Source organism: Macrosteles quadrilineatus, unplaced genomic scaffold (assembly GCF_028750875.1).
Source record: "Macrosteles quadrilineatus isolate MER2022 unplaced genomic scaffold, UCM_ALF_1.0 Scaffold_8__2_contigs__length_117827958, whole genome shotgun sequence".
In the NCBI taxonomy this organism is placed as follows: Eukaryota; Metazoa; Arthropoda; class Insecta; order Hemiptera; family Cicadellidae; genus Macrosteles; species Macrosteles quadrilineatus.
In genome coordinates this window covers 40,016,927-40,033,059 of record NW_026542601.1, presented here as the reverse complement: position 1 = coordinate 40,033,059, position 16,133 = coordinate 40,016,927, and the positions used below count along the sequence as shown (strand labels likewise).

Genomic DNA, 16,133 nt, shown 5'->3' with positions numbered 1-16,133 from the left:
GTATATTTTTTTGTAAACTTTGACGCGACCAATTCAAGAGTGGTTTAAGTTCTTCAAGTTTGTGACCTGATGATGATGTGAATACATCGAAACGCGCGTAGTCCAGTACAGGAACAGAGGAATCACGAGGCAGTTACAGGTATTTTAACCTTTTTACAATATTATTGTCAACGTGATTCGGAATAAACAACACAACATGAAGTCAATTGTTGGTTCCACCGGACCATTCGGACCGGTATAACTAGTAAGCTAGCTTACCCATATGGTTTCGTGGTATAGCACTTTCACCATTCTCCATCGGAGTTATCAGGTCCCAGATGAAACTCCTGATTTTGTCATCACCTCGGTAGTAGCGAAGGCAATATAGCATCTACAACAAAAGATAGATTTGAACTTTAAACCTCCTACTGTTGCAGGTTGGGAGATAACACTACACAATTGCACCATAAAACATGAATGAGTAACATATACTGTAAGATGCATGATAACAACTAATCTAGATAGTAATCTAGAAAATGAAGTGGATTTTGTTAATCCAAGTCTTTTATTAAATATGTACTTAGTATTAATGCATTTTTAACCAGGTTTAAATATAAAAGTTAGGCTACTCTATTTTACACAACCAATTATAAAGGCAATAGTTTAATAACATTGTTCTCTCAGGTATTCAGTATTAATGCATTTTTAACCAGGTTTAAATATAAAAGTTAGTTTAAAATAGAGTTATTTTACACAATCAATTATAAAGGCAATAGTTAAATAACATTGTTCTCTCAGTTATTCAATCCTTAATAATAACTAATTATAAAAAATAGTTATCGTATTATCGACTCACCAGTATTCTGGCAACATCTTCAATGTCACTCTCTTTCCAGCCATCTCTGAACTGACCATGGCTCAGTATATCAGTCCAACGACCCCACCTGCCAAAACATCATATATTACACAGTACTAAATGAACTTTTAATTTCAGTACAGTACTTACTGCCTCACGGAGGATAAGGAAATAGCTAGATAAAAACTTTGACTATCACTAGCAAAGGCATTAAAATTTATCAACTCAAAAGATTGGAACAGAATAGTCAAGATTAAACATATGTAAAGAATTGTTGACATATGCTCTTTAATAATTTTTAAACAAATTAATGTAATGAAAAAAGGTTTGATAACAGATAATAGCTATTTACATTACAGTGTAGTAAGGGTGTCTTTATATCACGCAGGTGAATTCTCCTAAGTGATGTAAACAAGCTCTTGCGTAACATGTAACGTACAAGATTTTACCTGACAATATACAGGAGGTTACGAACACTATTTTTCATTATCCATTTCACTCATCTTCTAACAGTAACGTTCATTTACAAACAAAAGGTAGGTTAGGAAAATTCTTCAACACATAACAATTAAATTCAAGCGCACAGCTGATTTCTAGCGTTGAACGTTGTTGGCTCCATAGAGGTATATTTTTTAAGTTAAGCACTCAATGTTACTTAAATGTGTTTCATTACCTCACCGAGTGAGTTTTTTCAACTATACATCACTCGTGAAGTAAAGAAGTTGGATACATCACGCTTGGGATAGGGAAGTTTAACATGGCGGGTTAAGTAAAAATGATTTATTTGGTTGGAGTTAATTAATTGCTGAGAAAGCCTTGTCAGTTACCTTCAGCAGTGGTGACTCAGTTGTCGGAAAAAACACTGAACTGAAATTCATGTGTTTTGTCTACAAATGTGTTGAGTAATAGTCTCCTACACATAGCTGTTTCAAGCCATCCTAAATCTAATTTTAAATCTTGGCCAACTAACCAAACTAATTTAACCGACAGTAGTTTATGATTAGTTAACATCCGTACTGACCCAAACGTCAACAAGCCTCGTTCCACCTTGAAGCACTCACTCCTCGTCCACGCTCCATACACAACTTCCCCTTCCTTGGGTACAAAGCCGTCGGGGAAAAACTTCTGCTTGAGCTTCTTCAGTTTCTTGTTGCGCCTAGCACCTCTGCCGCGGCCCACACCGATGGCCGTATCGTTGTCTTGGTCGTCACCTTCCTCTGCACTCGAGGACTCCAGATCTGACATGTCCATGACAGCTTCATCGTGACCGTAGCGCTTGATCTGTGTGCGTCGCCTCGGCTCCGATATCACCAGCTTGCTCTGTCGAACATTAAATGATATTAGTTTTAGTGACAAGATACATGATAAGCTTTTGCAAGAGAAAATGTCTTGGCAAAAATTGTTAATTAAAATAAAGTAACTTGAGTATGCCAATACAGTGTTATTCGTTGTTTACTAACTATTTTCAAAATAAGAAAACAAACTGTGATTATTTAAAATTTGAAATTGTACAGTCCCATACCGTGCGGTGGAATTTACGTACATTTCAAGGATTTTTTTCAGTAATCAGAATTTACGTTCAATTCCCGGGTTTTCCAGATCAGCTAAGCACCCTGACACAGAGCACTTTTTAGCCTTCAACCAATTAGTGGTTTCCATTGACTTTTTAAAGTTTTGTGAAAAATATGGTATTAAAAAGATTGCGGATGTCCAGGAAAATTGAAATAACTACTTTACACTTGTCTGTCACTCTTAAACCAAATTATTATTTTAACAGCCAGTTAAAAGCCATACCTCTTCTCCCCTTTCTGCAGTGTCAATGTCCGCTCTCTTAGCCCACTTTTTCCAAAAGTCAGGATCGTCAATGTCAATGTCTTGTCGGATGCCTGATGATGCAAAGCTGGCCTTGGAGAAGGTAGAACCTTTCTCAGATTCTAATGTAATGATCTGAGTTCTTCTCTCCAATATTTGGTCTATATCTTCCTCACAGAACTTGTCAGAGGCATTGTCCTCCTCCATGATAGCACCATAGGCTCCTGTAATTGTTAATACAAGTGGAATGAATCATTGTTGAAAACACTTTAAAGTTTCTAAAAAACAAAAAAAAATGCATTGATTTAGCATTGACTTGGCATTAACGGTGAAATGTTGTCTTCTGACAAAAATTAACTGTAAGATGGAAACTGAGATAGAGACAGATAACTTACCTCAAAGTTAGTAAAGGAGAGCAAGGGAAAAGTGTGCTTGGAATCGGATAAGGATCTGTTAAATAGATCATAAGCTCAGGTTATGTGGATACAAGTCATCTGCAATTAGGAAAACAAATTTTTTTTTTAAATTAGGGATGGACGAGATTGGATTTTTAGTTTGAGGCGAGACGAGATTTTTTATTTCTCATAAAATTTCGAGACGGGATTTCCCTTCTCATACATAATGGGAAATGCACGTTTGACATTTTACCTGATTTTGTAACATTGTTAGATGACTGTTTAAATGCAAAAATAATAATAATAATAGGCAAGAATATTTATTACACTTAACAAAACTTCTCAAATTATAAAACAATTAAATAGTGTTTGGCCGATTCCTGAATTGGCAGATTCCGATTCTACAACTTTGGTTTTGATTTTCGATTCCGCACTCAATACCAATACCTGTTAAAAACTCATTTAATAACGCATATAACTTATGATATAACTTTATTTATTTAATCTTTATACAATAAGATAACTGCATTGCTATTGATTAAGTTTACATAGACAGAGACAATAACCAAACTCTGTATTTTTTGAAGTGGTATCGAAGGTATCGAGGTATTGAGAATCGGAATCGGCCCATTCCTACAATTAAAGTAATATTTACATGTATTACATTTACTTTCTGCAGGTGTTTTATATATATATATACAGGGTGTCCCGGAACTCTCTACCAATATTTTAGGGCATTGATCCTGGGTAAGAAACGTACCTAAATATCATATTTAAATTGTCCGAAAGTCCTTAGTTACTCACACAGCCGCCATTTTGTTTTTTTCAGTTATTAATTTTTTTCTAAAGAATGGTTAAACATACGAAATGGAAACTTTGCACAAACATTTATGACAACTAGACAAAGCTACAAAAAAATTATGATGATTTTTCAAATTCATAAAACAAAATGGCGGCCATTTAAAATTTTCTTTCTTAAATAACTCAAAAACCATTGATTTTACCAAAATTTTAAATGGCCGCCATTTTGTTTTATGAATTTAAATAATCGTGATAATTTTTTGGTAGCTTTGTCTAGTTGTCATAAATGTTTTTGCGAAGTTCCCATTTCGTATGTTTAACCATTCTTTCGAAAAAAATTAATAACTAAAAAAAACAAAATGGCGGCTGTGTGAGTAACTAAGGACTTCCGGACAATTTAAATATGATATTTAGGTACGTTTCTTACCCAGGAGCAATGCCCTAAAATATTGGTAGAGAGTTCCGGGACACCCTGTATATTATTAATATTGTCTTGAAAAAATCTTGATAAAAAATCTCGTCTCGTAGAACAAGATTTAAAATTTCTAGAAAATTTCCCTAAATTTCAAGACTTGTCTATCCCCCAAAAAAATCTAATTTGAAGGGAAATCTTTCAAATCTAATACTACAGTATACTCGCGATTATCCAGTATATTATACAGTAAAAAAAAAAATAGCAATTAATTTATAATTTGTTAAAGTTAATACTTGAACAGACCATTTTAAATATTTTGTAACATACTAATGATCTGCATCATAACCTAGAAAATTAAAATCACACAGTGCTAGGTTGGCCGTTGACAAAATAAATAGCAGAAGAATTACTGGCTCGCATCGCCTTTTGTCAAGTCATTGTAATTATGATAATTTGATTTTAACATGAAATGTCAAAGTACAGCTCAGGTCAATCAAAAAGTAATTGTCTACTTTTTTAAGTAGCAAGATTGACCTTATTATGTTTTTAAATACTGCAATCTGTTGATAACATAATTTTAACAATACTGTATTCAATTTTATTCAAACTATGAAGTTTTGAGCATGATTAGGTTATCGTTTCCTAAAATAATCGTTAATGAGAAAGGAAGGATACACAAAGAGATAGAAGAAAAGAATCATTTTACTTTCTACCTCTGAAGAAGCCCCTGAAAGGGGTGAAATATCAGTTTGATGTAACTTTTATGTGTTCTATTCTCCTGGGACTCTTTACTCAGGTGAGATAGTTGTGTACCCTTTTTTCTCCTTAACAATAATTATAAAGCCAAGTTGTTTTTTATCCTTTTAAAAAAACTACCCTGTTTTCTAAAATATTGACTTTTGCTATGTATTGTTAAAACGTACAATTTTCAATTATTAGATGTCCTAATGTGGTACCGTCGAAACCCTTAACCTCAAATTTTAAGTGACCTCCAAATTATCAAAGATTCCCAGTTACAGAAATAGTCTCGACCCCAACAGCCTCAGTTAATCGCGAATGTACTGTACCAACAAATTCTGTTGTCAAACATTATTTAATACCTTTTTTTAATAAGTCCTCGATCTCTTTCTTGGACAATGTCTTGCTGTTGATCTCCTTGCCTCCCTGGGCAGTGTTCATGCTCTGCAGGATAGCTTTGTCCAAACCCAGTTTCAACGAGGCCTTGTCGAACATCTCCCTCTCATAAGTGTTGCGACATAACAGTCTGTAGACTTTCACCATCTTTTGCTGGCCGATTCTATGACATCTAGCTTGAGCCTGGACATAAATGGGAAAGATGTAATGGTAGGACATTTCATTACGAAAGTAATACTTTAAATGGTTTTCTGCCTCAGACAGTTCAACAGTTTCTCATGTATACTAGAGTTTATGTGCTTTATATTGATTCAACCCTTTCCATGTTTTTTTTAAGTTCTTAATATGCTTATTTTTAACACTTGGACCTCTCACAAAGTATCACAGACTGTATTTTTTTTTTACTACTGAATCATAATGTAATAATATAAAATATTGCAATATATAACTTTCAGACGGCAAAATTATGTTTGATGTAGTTACTGTAAAGCTATGATAGGTACTGGTAAATTAGGTAACAATGATATAAGGGTAGCAAAGAATACTGTGCTGGTGTTGGATTTGATCTCTCTCATTCTGTCACAATTGAAGATTAGTGGAAACCTTCACTCACAGACAATCCTTGAATTATCGTGAGACATTACACTACCTCTTGATATAGACAGTGTAGGAAGTATGTATTTTACCTGTAGATCATTTTGAGGGTTCCAGTCGCTGTCGTAGATGATGACAGTATCGGCTGCAGTCAGATTGATGCCCAGACCTCCAGCCTTGGTACACAACAGGAACACAAATCTGTCAGAGTCTGGTCTGCAGAACCTGTCTATGGCTGCTTGTCTCAGGTTGCCTCTGATACGGCCGTCGATACGCTCAAATGGATATCTGTAAACAGACAAGATTCAAGATTCAAAGAGTCTTTATTCACACAGTACAAATTTTCGTACATGAATAGTGTCTATTGTTACTTACTACCTAAATTAGCAATAAGAAACATTTAAACAAAATACTATAGGCTACATTATTTTAAATTGAAATTACGATAATATTCTATTTTGTAAGGTGCAAGGTCAAGTAAGAATGCCTTCAGTTTTTGCAGATACTCCACTAGTACAAACCTACTTTTAATTGAACTTTACTAATCATTACTAATTGACGAGGAATCTACAAATTGGTAAGTTTTGATAATGGCTTAAGACTTAACAAGAAATATAAATGCTTACCTTATTGAAAAACAAAGAGAAGAAAAGGCATGAATAAACATGTAAATATTATATAGAATTTTTGGAGCCACTAGCTCTTTTTCAGTGGTAGTCTTTGTTCTTAAAGTAGGTTCAGGTTGTTCTTTTTGTGAAAAGTAGTGACTAAATCCAGAGAACCCCATCCCCCAAACAAACATTTTATATATTTTTTTTATTATCTCTTGTAGGCCTGGTGTTACGAAAAACATCCACCAAAAATCCAAAATACATAAAAAATAGCTGGTAGAGTGAAAATTTGTGAAAATCTTCAAGACTTTTTTATTTAAAAAAAAAGCAAGGGAAAAAATATTGACTGTTAAAAAATTAAAGGAAATAAAAATAAATATGCCTGTAATTATTTGTATACAGCCTAAAAGAATACTCACTTTCTATATAGAAGATAATCCTCCAGAATATCTAGACATCGTACCATCTGACTGAAAACTAGAACTCTGTGACCACCACTTTTCAGTTTTGGCAGAAGTTTGTCTATTAGAACCATTTTACCAGAGGAGTTGATAAGTGCCTTGAAATAAGCATCGGGATCATCCCCGTGGGCAATACGGTAATCATGTTGAATTTGATCTTCAGCACCTTAACCACAAGGAAAGATCAAATAGTCAGTACACTTGTAACAAAACATTACAACTACATATTTAAATGGAAACTCTCACCAAAAACAACATTACAAAGATCATTTTACAGAAAGACTTAGGGCTTAACAGATTTTAAACTTCTTGATTAGAAAAAAAGAGATTACTTTCTAAGAGAAAAAATATGAGTTTCACAGAACACAATTTTTTTGTGTACAGTATATGTCAAGCATGTTATGATAGGTAAGTTAATTATGGAGGTAGGGCAAATATTGTGTGTATTACAAGCACAAACATTCATTGTCGCTCTCGAATTGTATGGCCACACTCACCCGAAGCTTTGTGCAGCAATCTACATTTCTCGAGCGGCAATGGCGTACTTTGCGCTCTTGATACACAAATAGCTATTCTCTTTATAAATAGTCACACTTACCATTGAGCAGATAAGGATGTATACAACATTTCCTTAGTTCCATCATTGTATTCATCAAATTAGGCACATTGGCAGACGTTGTCCCTTTAGAGAGGAAGGAGAAATTTCTTTCCAATATTCCTCTGTAGTATTTTTTCTGGATGTTGGTTAGCTCTACCTAGAAACATCAAATTGAAGACCGTAAAAAATTTATGATAAAATTAACATTTACCTGCAATAAGCATCAAGTATAGGAATAAAATAGCCTGTGTAAGCCTTTTTTTTTGCTCCTATTTGTGTGAAATTTGGTATCAATTTTTAGAAAACCAAAAAATCCATTGTTTTATTGTTTGTTATATTACAGATTATTATTGCTGTTATTGTGCTTACGAGTCCACTTTAGTGTGAATTCATCTAACCTAAAGTAGTTAAGGAATGGCCACAACAATGAACAATACCTGGCTTTTTACGCTCCTTTCACATTAAAAGGTTTTACGCGATGTCTATGTTTCTTTCACATTACTTGGCAAGGTGAATATGTTAAATGTCTCAATAAACGTCATCAGTGTCCAATTTATTAGTATGATTGTAAACAATAAAAAGTGCAATGGCTAATCTATTTACATTTGCTAATGGGCTCCTATACAAAAAAAAAACTTGCATTTAACTACATGCGCCACTGACTTATGGCCATAACGCGACAACCGTCCGGTTCAGTGGCAGTGGATGGCTGCAAAACGACATATCGTAACCATCTAGTGTGAAAGCTCTTCTTAACACTACCAATAAAATTTACGTGTATGGTTACAAAACGTCCAGCAAAAATGAGGGATGGTCGGGATTAAACTATTATTTCGGGACGTGATTTTTTCCTGTGCATAAAAAAGGTTTGTTTTAAAAGTCTTGAGTATTGCAGTTAACAAAAAAAAAAAAAACAAACAAAATCAATTTTTAACGTTTGTGGCACTGATCTATAAAAACCAAAAAATGGTTTAAACTTTACAGGTCACGACGCAACCGTCGAAATTACCCGCGGTCACGGCACGATCATCGAAATAACTCGAGGTAACGGCATGATCGTCGGTATGACTCCGCGGTCACGGTGTCATCGTCGGTATTACTCGCGGTCACAGCGTGATCGTTGGTATGACTTAAACGGTTAATGACTTCACCTCCTGCATTCGCGGAACTATCGTGAACATCTCTCGCAATAGCGGCGTAATCATCACTCGCAAAGCGACAAAATCACCAACGATCGTATCAAACCCCATCCGAAAAATTCTCGAATCAAATGTAATCCCGTCCCAAAAATCGAGAATATTTTTTCCCCAAAAAATTTCCCAAAATTTCAGGACCCGACCATCCCTAGCAAAATGTTATGGTGTGAAAGGGTCAATACTATGTCCTTAACTATGGAAGGACCCAGAATGCATTGTAAACAAACACCTACCTCTACAACAGTCTCCTCCTTGGGTGCGATAGTCTTCTCAACATCCTCTTTGAGTCTACGTAACATCATCGGCTTGAGCAGCAACTGCAGCTTCTGCACCTCGTTCTCCGTCTTAAGAGCGCCAAACTCCTGTAGGAACGCATCACTGCTGGTGAACTGTTGCGGCTCCAGGAAGTTGAGCAGAGAGAACAGCTCGTTGACGTTGTTCTGCAGAGGTGTGCCAGACAGCAGCACTCGGTGTTCCTAAACATTCACAAGGGGTTATCACACCATATCGACCATTGGCTGACACGTCAGGCTCAGAGTTTTTATGGAACAGTTGTCTCTTAACAGTTAAACTAAGCTTCCACAACTTCTCAATTCATTTATCTGACTTATTGTTGAAAATTTCCTTAACACTTAAATCCCCTTCCCCTGAAGATCTCCTTTTCTCTTCAACCTACTCTCTAAAGAAGTCCTACATCAGAATGAAATATGGGTGTTACAGTTTGTGTTCTTTATTGAATATCTATTAGCCCCTGGAATTTTTGCAGGTAAGTTAGTTTTCTGTTCCATCATGGTTGATTTTGGGAGAAAGCTAAAGAAACAAATAAGCACAATCATATTTAATTTTGCTAAATTGGTTTAAATTATATTGTAATGTTTTAAAATTGTTTTGCAATTAATAAACCATAGCCTACTTAACAATTGAAACAGTAAACATTTCACAGTTAGATAACAGTGCAACAATGTGTTGTTTCCAAATAGTAATTTTTTATTAAGGTTAAAACTTTTTTATTTGTATTTTTAACGGTAATTTTAAAACAATACATTATTTGTTATTTTATTTCCCAGTCTTTACCTGTATGTTTGGCTTTCTTTGGATGACTTTTAAAACCAATACAGTGTCTCATGTACGTGTCTTGTCCTGGTATTTGGACTCTTATCTTTGATAATAGCTACTCGAATGTGGGGACAGACATTTGAAAATAATGAAAAAATAATTTTGTCATTCCTCAACTGTAGAAATAGAGTATAAAATGCTCCATGGAGCTGTCTGTTCTCTAGAATCGGATGAAACTAAATACTTCGGTGGTGTTTCCTCTTTCTTCTGTAGTGGAACAAACACAGCATGGCCAACTACTTTTTAGGTCTTGACAGCACCATTTCTAAGACACGACTGATTCAGAGTTAATTGCACTCTATTTATTGTCGCCGGAACAGTGTGTTCTGACATTCGACCTAGGGCGGTTCAACCGGAACTGGCGTCCAGCAGTTTTATCGGTAAGTGTGTCCCTGGCCTTATTATGCAACCCAGTGTAAAATTTATTTTATATTAACATTATCCTTAATTAAATGATACGGCTCTTACTATTCCCAAAACTATCCCATTCCATGATAAAACCCCATGGTCATGGATCAACTAAAATAAACTTAATAAGTTAACAAAAAAGCAATTTTCGAACATAATCAACTTTTTAATCACATCAGTAGCTGCACATCATAATTTTAGGACATTTTCTTTCTTTACAAACACTTACCAGGCCTTAAAACGATTTCCCTGACCATCTCTCATTTATTGGGTTAGCAGAAACCCTTTAGGCTATCAATTTTTTTGGGCTGAATTGCTTGGGTAGTTAGGAAGAAGGTCAGATTTCAGGGATAATAAATTTGCTTACTATGTTGATTATAACTGACAAAATACCCAGAGACATATACAAACAAATACAGAAAATATAGGAGATTACACTTACCAAACTTAGTGTCCTAAGGCCTTCAAGTAGTTTGCAATTTCTGTTCTTGAGACGGTGAGCTTCATCAATCACGCACAATCTCCAGTGAAATTCTTTCAAATCATGAAAATCTGTTATGATTATCTCAAATGTTGTTATGAGAACGTTGAATTTTGGAAGATCTTTTAATAGATTTCCTTTATCATTCTTATAATACATTTCATATTCTTGCAGCATATTTCTACTAGCAGATCTGAAACAAAAAAGGTGGTTGGTCTGTTTAGATCATGTTAAACATAAACAAACAATAAGTTGCAGAACATAAAGAGTGCATGTGTAAACCATAATGTAAAATGTATTGTTATTTTATAAATGTGTATAATTCACGTGCAAAATTGTTTGAAAATGATTACTTGTTCATTTTAAAAAATCCAAGCCAACAATGGGTAAATTTTATATTATACTCACGATCCATGGTAGACTATGACATTGAGATCCGTCCAAGCTTCAAACTCCCTCTGCCAGTTGGGAATTGTAGATAGTGGAGCTATCACAAGGAATGGGCCTCTGATTCCGTACTCATGTACTGCGTTGATGAAGGTCAAAGACTGTATGGTCTTGCCCAAACCCATCTCATCTGCTAATATACAGTTGCGCCTGAAAAAATAGCTCAATGTTTAGGGGTGTGCGATGCAACATTTTTTTTTTCGATTCTCTGCATCGATGCGATTTAATCGATTTGATGCAGCACGGCATGATTTTCTTTCAAAATTACTTACAACATGTGTTTCTGTAATGGATAGTTCACCTTAAAAAAACTATCCGCGGTACTATCCTGATAATCAGACCAATTCGTATACAAGGCAAAAACGTGGCTCGTCTAAGGAATGTCGGCATTAGTCACTAACAAGACTACAAGATCACGCCACTCATCCTACACTCATCTCCATTCATACTTGGCTTAAAATACGACCTACTTTGTATCGTCGCCATTTAATAAGAAAGAAAGAAAGGTTAAAGTAAAAAAATGTACTGAATAAAATTATGAACAAGAGGATGGTTGCTGACCTAACCTCCCGCTGATGGACACTGCTAATTTTATGGTAGGCCTAAGGAAATCCAGACTTCACTAACAATTAGAATAAGCCTATACCAAAGCAATCATTATAATTGATCTGTATTAAATAAAATTAAATTTATTTTATGATGTAGGTAACTTAATTTCCACTTTTATATTGTTGGCTTTCAATACTTCTTCCGGTTCGTTCTTAGTATCAGGACAAACCAAAAAAGTTCAGTGTTTATTGTCTATTTGATACATTAACTTATTACATGCTATGTAATAAATAGATATAAAATAAAAAAATAATAATTGAAATTAATAAAAGTATGAATTAAACTTAAAGAGTTCAAAGAGATCAGTAAGTAGGCCACAAAAAAGACTTTTGGCAATCTATTCTTGATACCGATACCAATGTCCAATCGGCACACCCATATCTAAATCGATACATCGTGATGTGATCAATGCATTGGAAAAACACCAAATCCATGCATAGGGATTTCGATGTATGCTGAATCGAATTGCGATTTAATGCATCAAATCAAATCAAATGACATTCCAAGCCACAGATTAGCTTTGTTTCACAACGGGCCCTATTATGACAAACTGATTGCACTTTGTCCTTATGATATGAATTCATTTTTATCCTGTAAACTGTAATCTTAATATTTGAATATATTTATTATGTGTAAACTATTTATAATGCATGATTTGTACTGACATGTCACATATTCATTGCTGATATTCAACCTCTGTATTGTGAATTTTTGCGATGAATAAATCAATTAGATTTGATTTGAATTTCAATGCATTTTTGCTGTGTCAAGTTTCTGACCATAAAAAATACAAACTTTACTCAGGATTGGACCAGCGACCGGTACTTTGGTATTATACCTAATAATTATAGCTTTGTTATTTAAACTAATTAAAATCTTATTTGGAAGTTGTTGTTAAGGAAATTGACAGGAAATCAGGCTTACCTTTAAATAAATCCATAGAGACACATAAAATTATATCACAAAAGTATAAATTTTCGTAAGTGGTCAGTGACCACGAAAATTTCTACTATAATTTTATGTGCCTCTATGGACTTATTTAAAGGCAAGCCTGCTTTCCTGTCAACTTCCTTAATAATTCCTGGCAAATGCCCTATCTTTTTATCAGATAACCCTATTTGGAAGTTGATTTATCGATTTGGTCGGTATAATACCAAAGTACGCAGCAAACTTTTGAATACCTAGCTATTTTTATTAAAATTAACCGATTTTTTATGCACATCAGATTTAGTCTAAAATTAGTAAGGTTTTATACATACAGAAGTATAATACACTGTAAAAGATTAACAAATTGATCAATGTCTCTTACCCATTGTACCACGAAAACAGCAGCCAATTGAGCCCTTCAAGCTGATAAGCTCTCAAAGTGTTTTGGTTGTTGTACACTGGAGATTCATCAAGCTTCTCCCAATCGTTAGGATTAGGTTTTTTCTTGGGCTACAAATAAAGAAAACACGAACCATTTAATTTGCAAAGAGAATTTGAAAGAGTACATAAAAATTGTAACATCTACCCTTCAATAAGAGTGAATAATGTGACACCAGTGCACACAAATGGCATCAACACGAAACACTCATCACTCATCAACACTGACTAGCTCTATTTTCCCCTATATCGAGTTATCTTCAGTCTTTGCTCAATAGTTACAACTGATGTTTATCACTTTGTATCATGGTGGAAGAAAAAAATATATTCCCGTCATATGCTCACGTCTCCCATATTGCAAACACCATTTTATAATTTAGAAAAAAATATTAAAACCAATAACAATAAAACCAAAACAAATATATACTTATATCATATGGCAATACAATCAGGTGATTTTTTTTTTTTTTGCAAACTGGGTGACGTCAGCAAATGAAAGGAATAGCCAAGGCCCCACTTGAAAAACAGGCCATGCTGCAGGATCCATGACGTCATACTTGTGGATATATTCACTGCAATATCCCATAAGTTTTAGGTGAATAAGCTGGCTGTTTGTCAGATTTTAACGTTAAGATTTTAGTACAACTACAGGGTGTCTACCAGATTTCTCAAATGGAATTCCCGACTTTTTCCCGACTTTTCATTACCATTTTTATATAAATCCCGACCAAAAAGATCTCAGTCCATTCTCCATGTTACTACGCCTTTCTCCGTCTCACGGTCACGGTACCTTCGTCAACATATGTTGTCACTTACGACCCAGCGAAATCACTGACAATCGAAACGTATCACATGCCAAGAAAATCCCGTATTAAATGTAGGGGTGTGAGAAGCAGCAAAACATTTCAACTCAAAGCAACGATTCGATTTAAAAAAATGTTGATGTAAGTCGATTCGAAGAAACATGGAATTTTTCTATTCATACTTCTCAGTGGAGTGAAATATCTGTTTTCAATCATACATTAGAAGAACCAGTATTTCTGGAAATATCAGTGAGCTTCTTGCCTATTTCATAATTTTTACTTGCAGCATCATGTTGTTAAGTATGTTACCTATTTTATTTTATTCATTTTATAAATAAAGATATGTTTGGGTGTAAACAAATAAAAACCTTTGTAAGATTTAATTACATTGATAAAATAAGAGGATAGAATCAGAACTACAAGGTATACATTACTTCTTGTATGGCGAAGCAATGTCTCAGTGTATGCCATGTACTTGGATGGCAATAACCTTTATGGCTAAGCAATGTCTCAGTGTATGCCATTTACTTGGATGGCAATAACCTGTATGGCTAAGCAATGTCTCAGTGTATGCCATGTACTTGGATGGCAATAACCTGTATGGCTAAGCAATGTCTCAGTGTATGCTATGTACTTGGATGACAATAACCTGTATGGCTAAGCAATGTCTCAGTGTATGCCATGTACTTGGATGACAATAACCTGTATGGCTAAGCAATGTCTCAGTGTATGCTATGTACTTGGATGACAATAACCTGTATGGCTAAGCAATGTCTCAGTGTATGCCATTTACTTGGATGGCAATAACCTGTATGGCTAAGCAATGTCTCAGTGTATGCCATGTACTTGGATGGCAATAACCTGTATGGCTAAGCAATGTCTCAGTGTATGCCATTTACTTGGATGGCAATAACCTGTATGGCTAAGCAATGTCTCAGTGTATGCCATGTACTTGGATGGCAATAACCTGTATGGCTAAGTAATGTCTCAGTGTATGCTATGTACTTGGATGACAATAACCTGTATGGCTAAGCAATGTCTCAGTGTATGCCATGTACTTGGATGACAATAACCTGTATGGCTAAGCAATGTCTCAGTGTATACCATGTACTTGGATGGTAATAACTTGTATGGCTAAGCAATGTCTCAGTGTATGCCATGTACTTGGATGGCAATAACCTGTATGGCTAAGTAATGTCTCAGTGTATGCTATGTACTTGGATGACAATAACCTGTATGGCTAAGCAATGTCTCAGTGTATGCCATGTACTTGGATGACAATAACCTGTATGGCTAAGCAATGTCTCAGTGTATACCATGTACTTGGATGGTAATAACTTGTATGGCTAAGCAATGTCTCAGTGTATGCCATGTACTTGGATGGTAATAACTTGTATGGCTAAGCAATGTCTCAGTGTATGCCATGTACTTGGATGGTAATAACTTGTATGGCTAAGCAATGTCTCAGTGTATGCCATGTACTTGGATGGTAATAACTTGTATGGCTAAGCAATGTCTCAGTGTATGCCATGTACTTGGATGGTAATAACTTGTATGGCTAAGCAATGTCTCAGTGTATGCCATGTACTTGGATGGCAATAACCTGTATGGCTAAGCAATGTCTCAGTGTATGCCATGTACTTGGATGGTAATAACTTGTATGGCTAAGCAATGTCTCATCTCAATGAATAGCTTATATAATTAATGTCAATCATTTGAATAATGTCAATAAGTTATATGGATACTGATAGTCAAAGTAACAGTATCAATGTAACAGTCAACTACGTATATGGATACTGATTCAATGACGTATAAACACTGATTCAAAAAGTTATTTGGATAATGATTCAATAACGAATATGGATACTGATTCAATACCGTATATAGATACTGATTCCATAACGTATGGATCCTGATTCAAAAACGTATATTATGGACACTGAATGCCCATGATTGAAATCGGTACTTTGATCATCACTGAATCGAATTGGAATTCCGATGCATCTTCGTTTCATCCCCCACCCCTCAAATGTAATCCCGTCCCAATGATCA

General features: G+C 34.9%; 1 protein-coding gene across 1 annotated transcript in view; it reads right to left on the bottom strand.

Annotated features, from left to right (window-relative positions):
- LOC129001452 (chromodomain-helicase-DNA-binding protein 7-like) overlaps positions 1-16,133 on the bottom strand; it is a 77,684-nt gene that overhangs the window by 31,473 nt on the left and 30,078 nt on the right. The window contains exons 11-22 of the mRNA XM_054428741.1: positions 13,223-13,350; positions 11,266-11,454; positions 10,819-11,050; positions 9,086-9,328; positions 7,657-7,813; positions 7,017-7,224; positions 6,079-6,274; positions 5,359-5,575; positions 2,630-2,871; positions 1,857-2,155; positions 836-923; positions 259-370 (exon numbers count right to left, since the gene is read on the bottom strand). Of these exons, the coding sequence (XP_054284716.1) occupies positions 259-370; positions 836-923; positions 1,857-2,155; positions 2,630-2,871; positions 5,359-5,575; positions 6,079-6,274; positions 7,017-7,224; positions 7,657-7,813; positions 9,086-9,328; positions 10,819-11,050; positions 11,266-11,454; positions 13,223-13,350 (2,311 nt within the window). The remainder of the gene's footprint in view (positions 1-258; positions 371-835; positions 924-1,856; positions 2,156-2,629; positions 2,872-5,358; positions 5,576-6,078; positions 6,275-7,016; positions 7,225-7,656; positions 7,814-9,085; positions 9,329-10,818; positions 11,051-11,265; positions 11,455-13,222; positions 13,351-16,133) is intronic.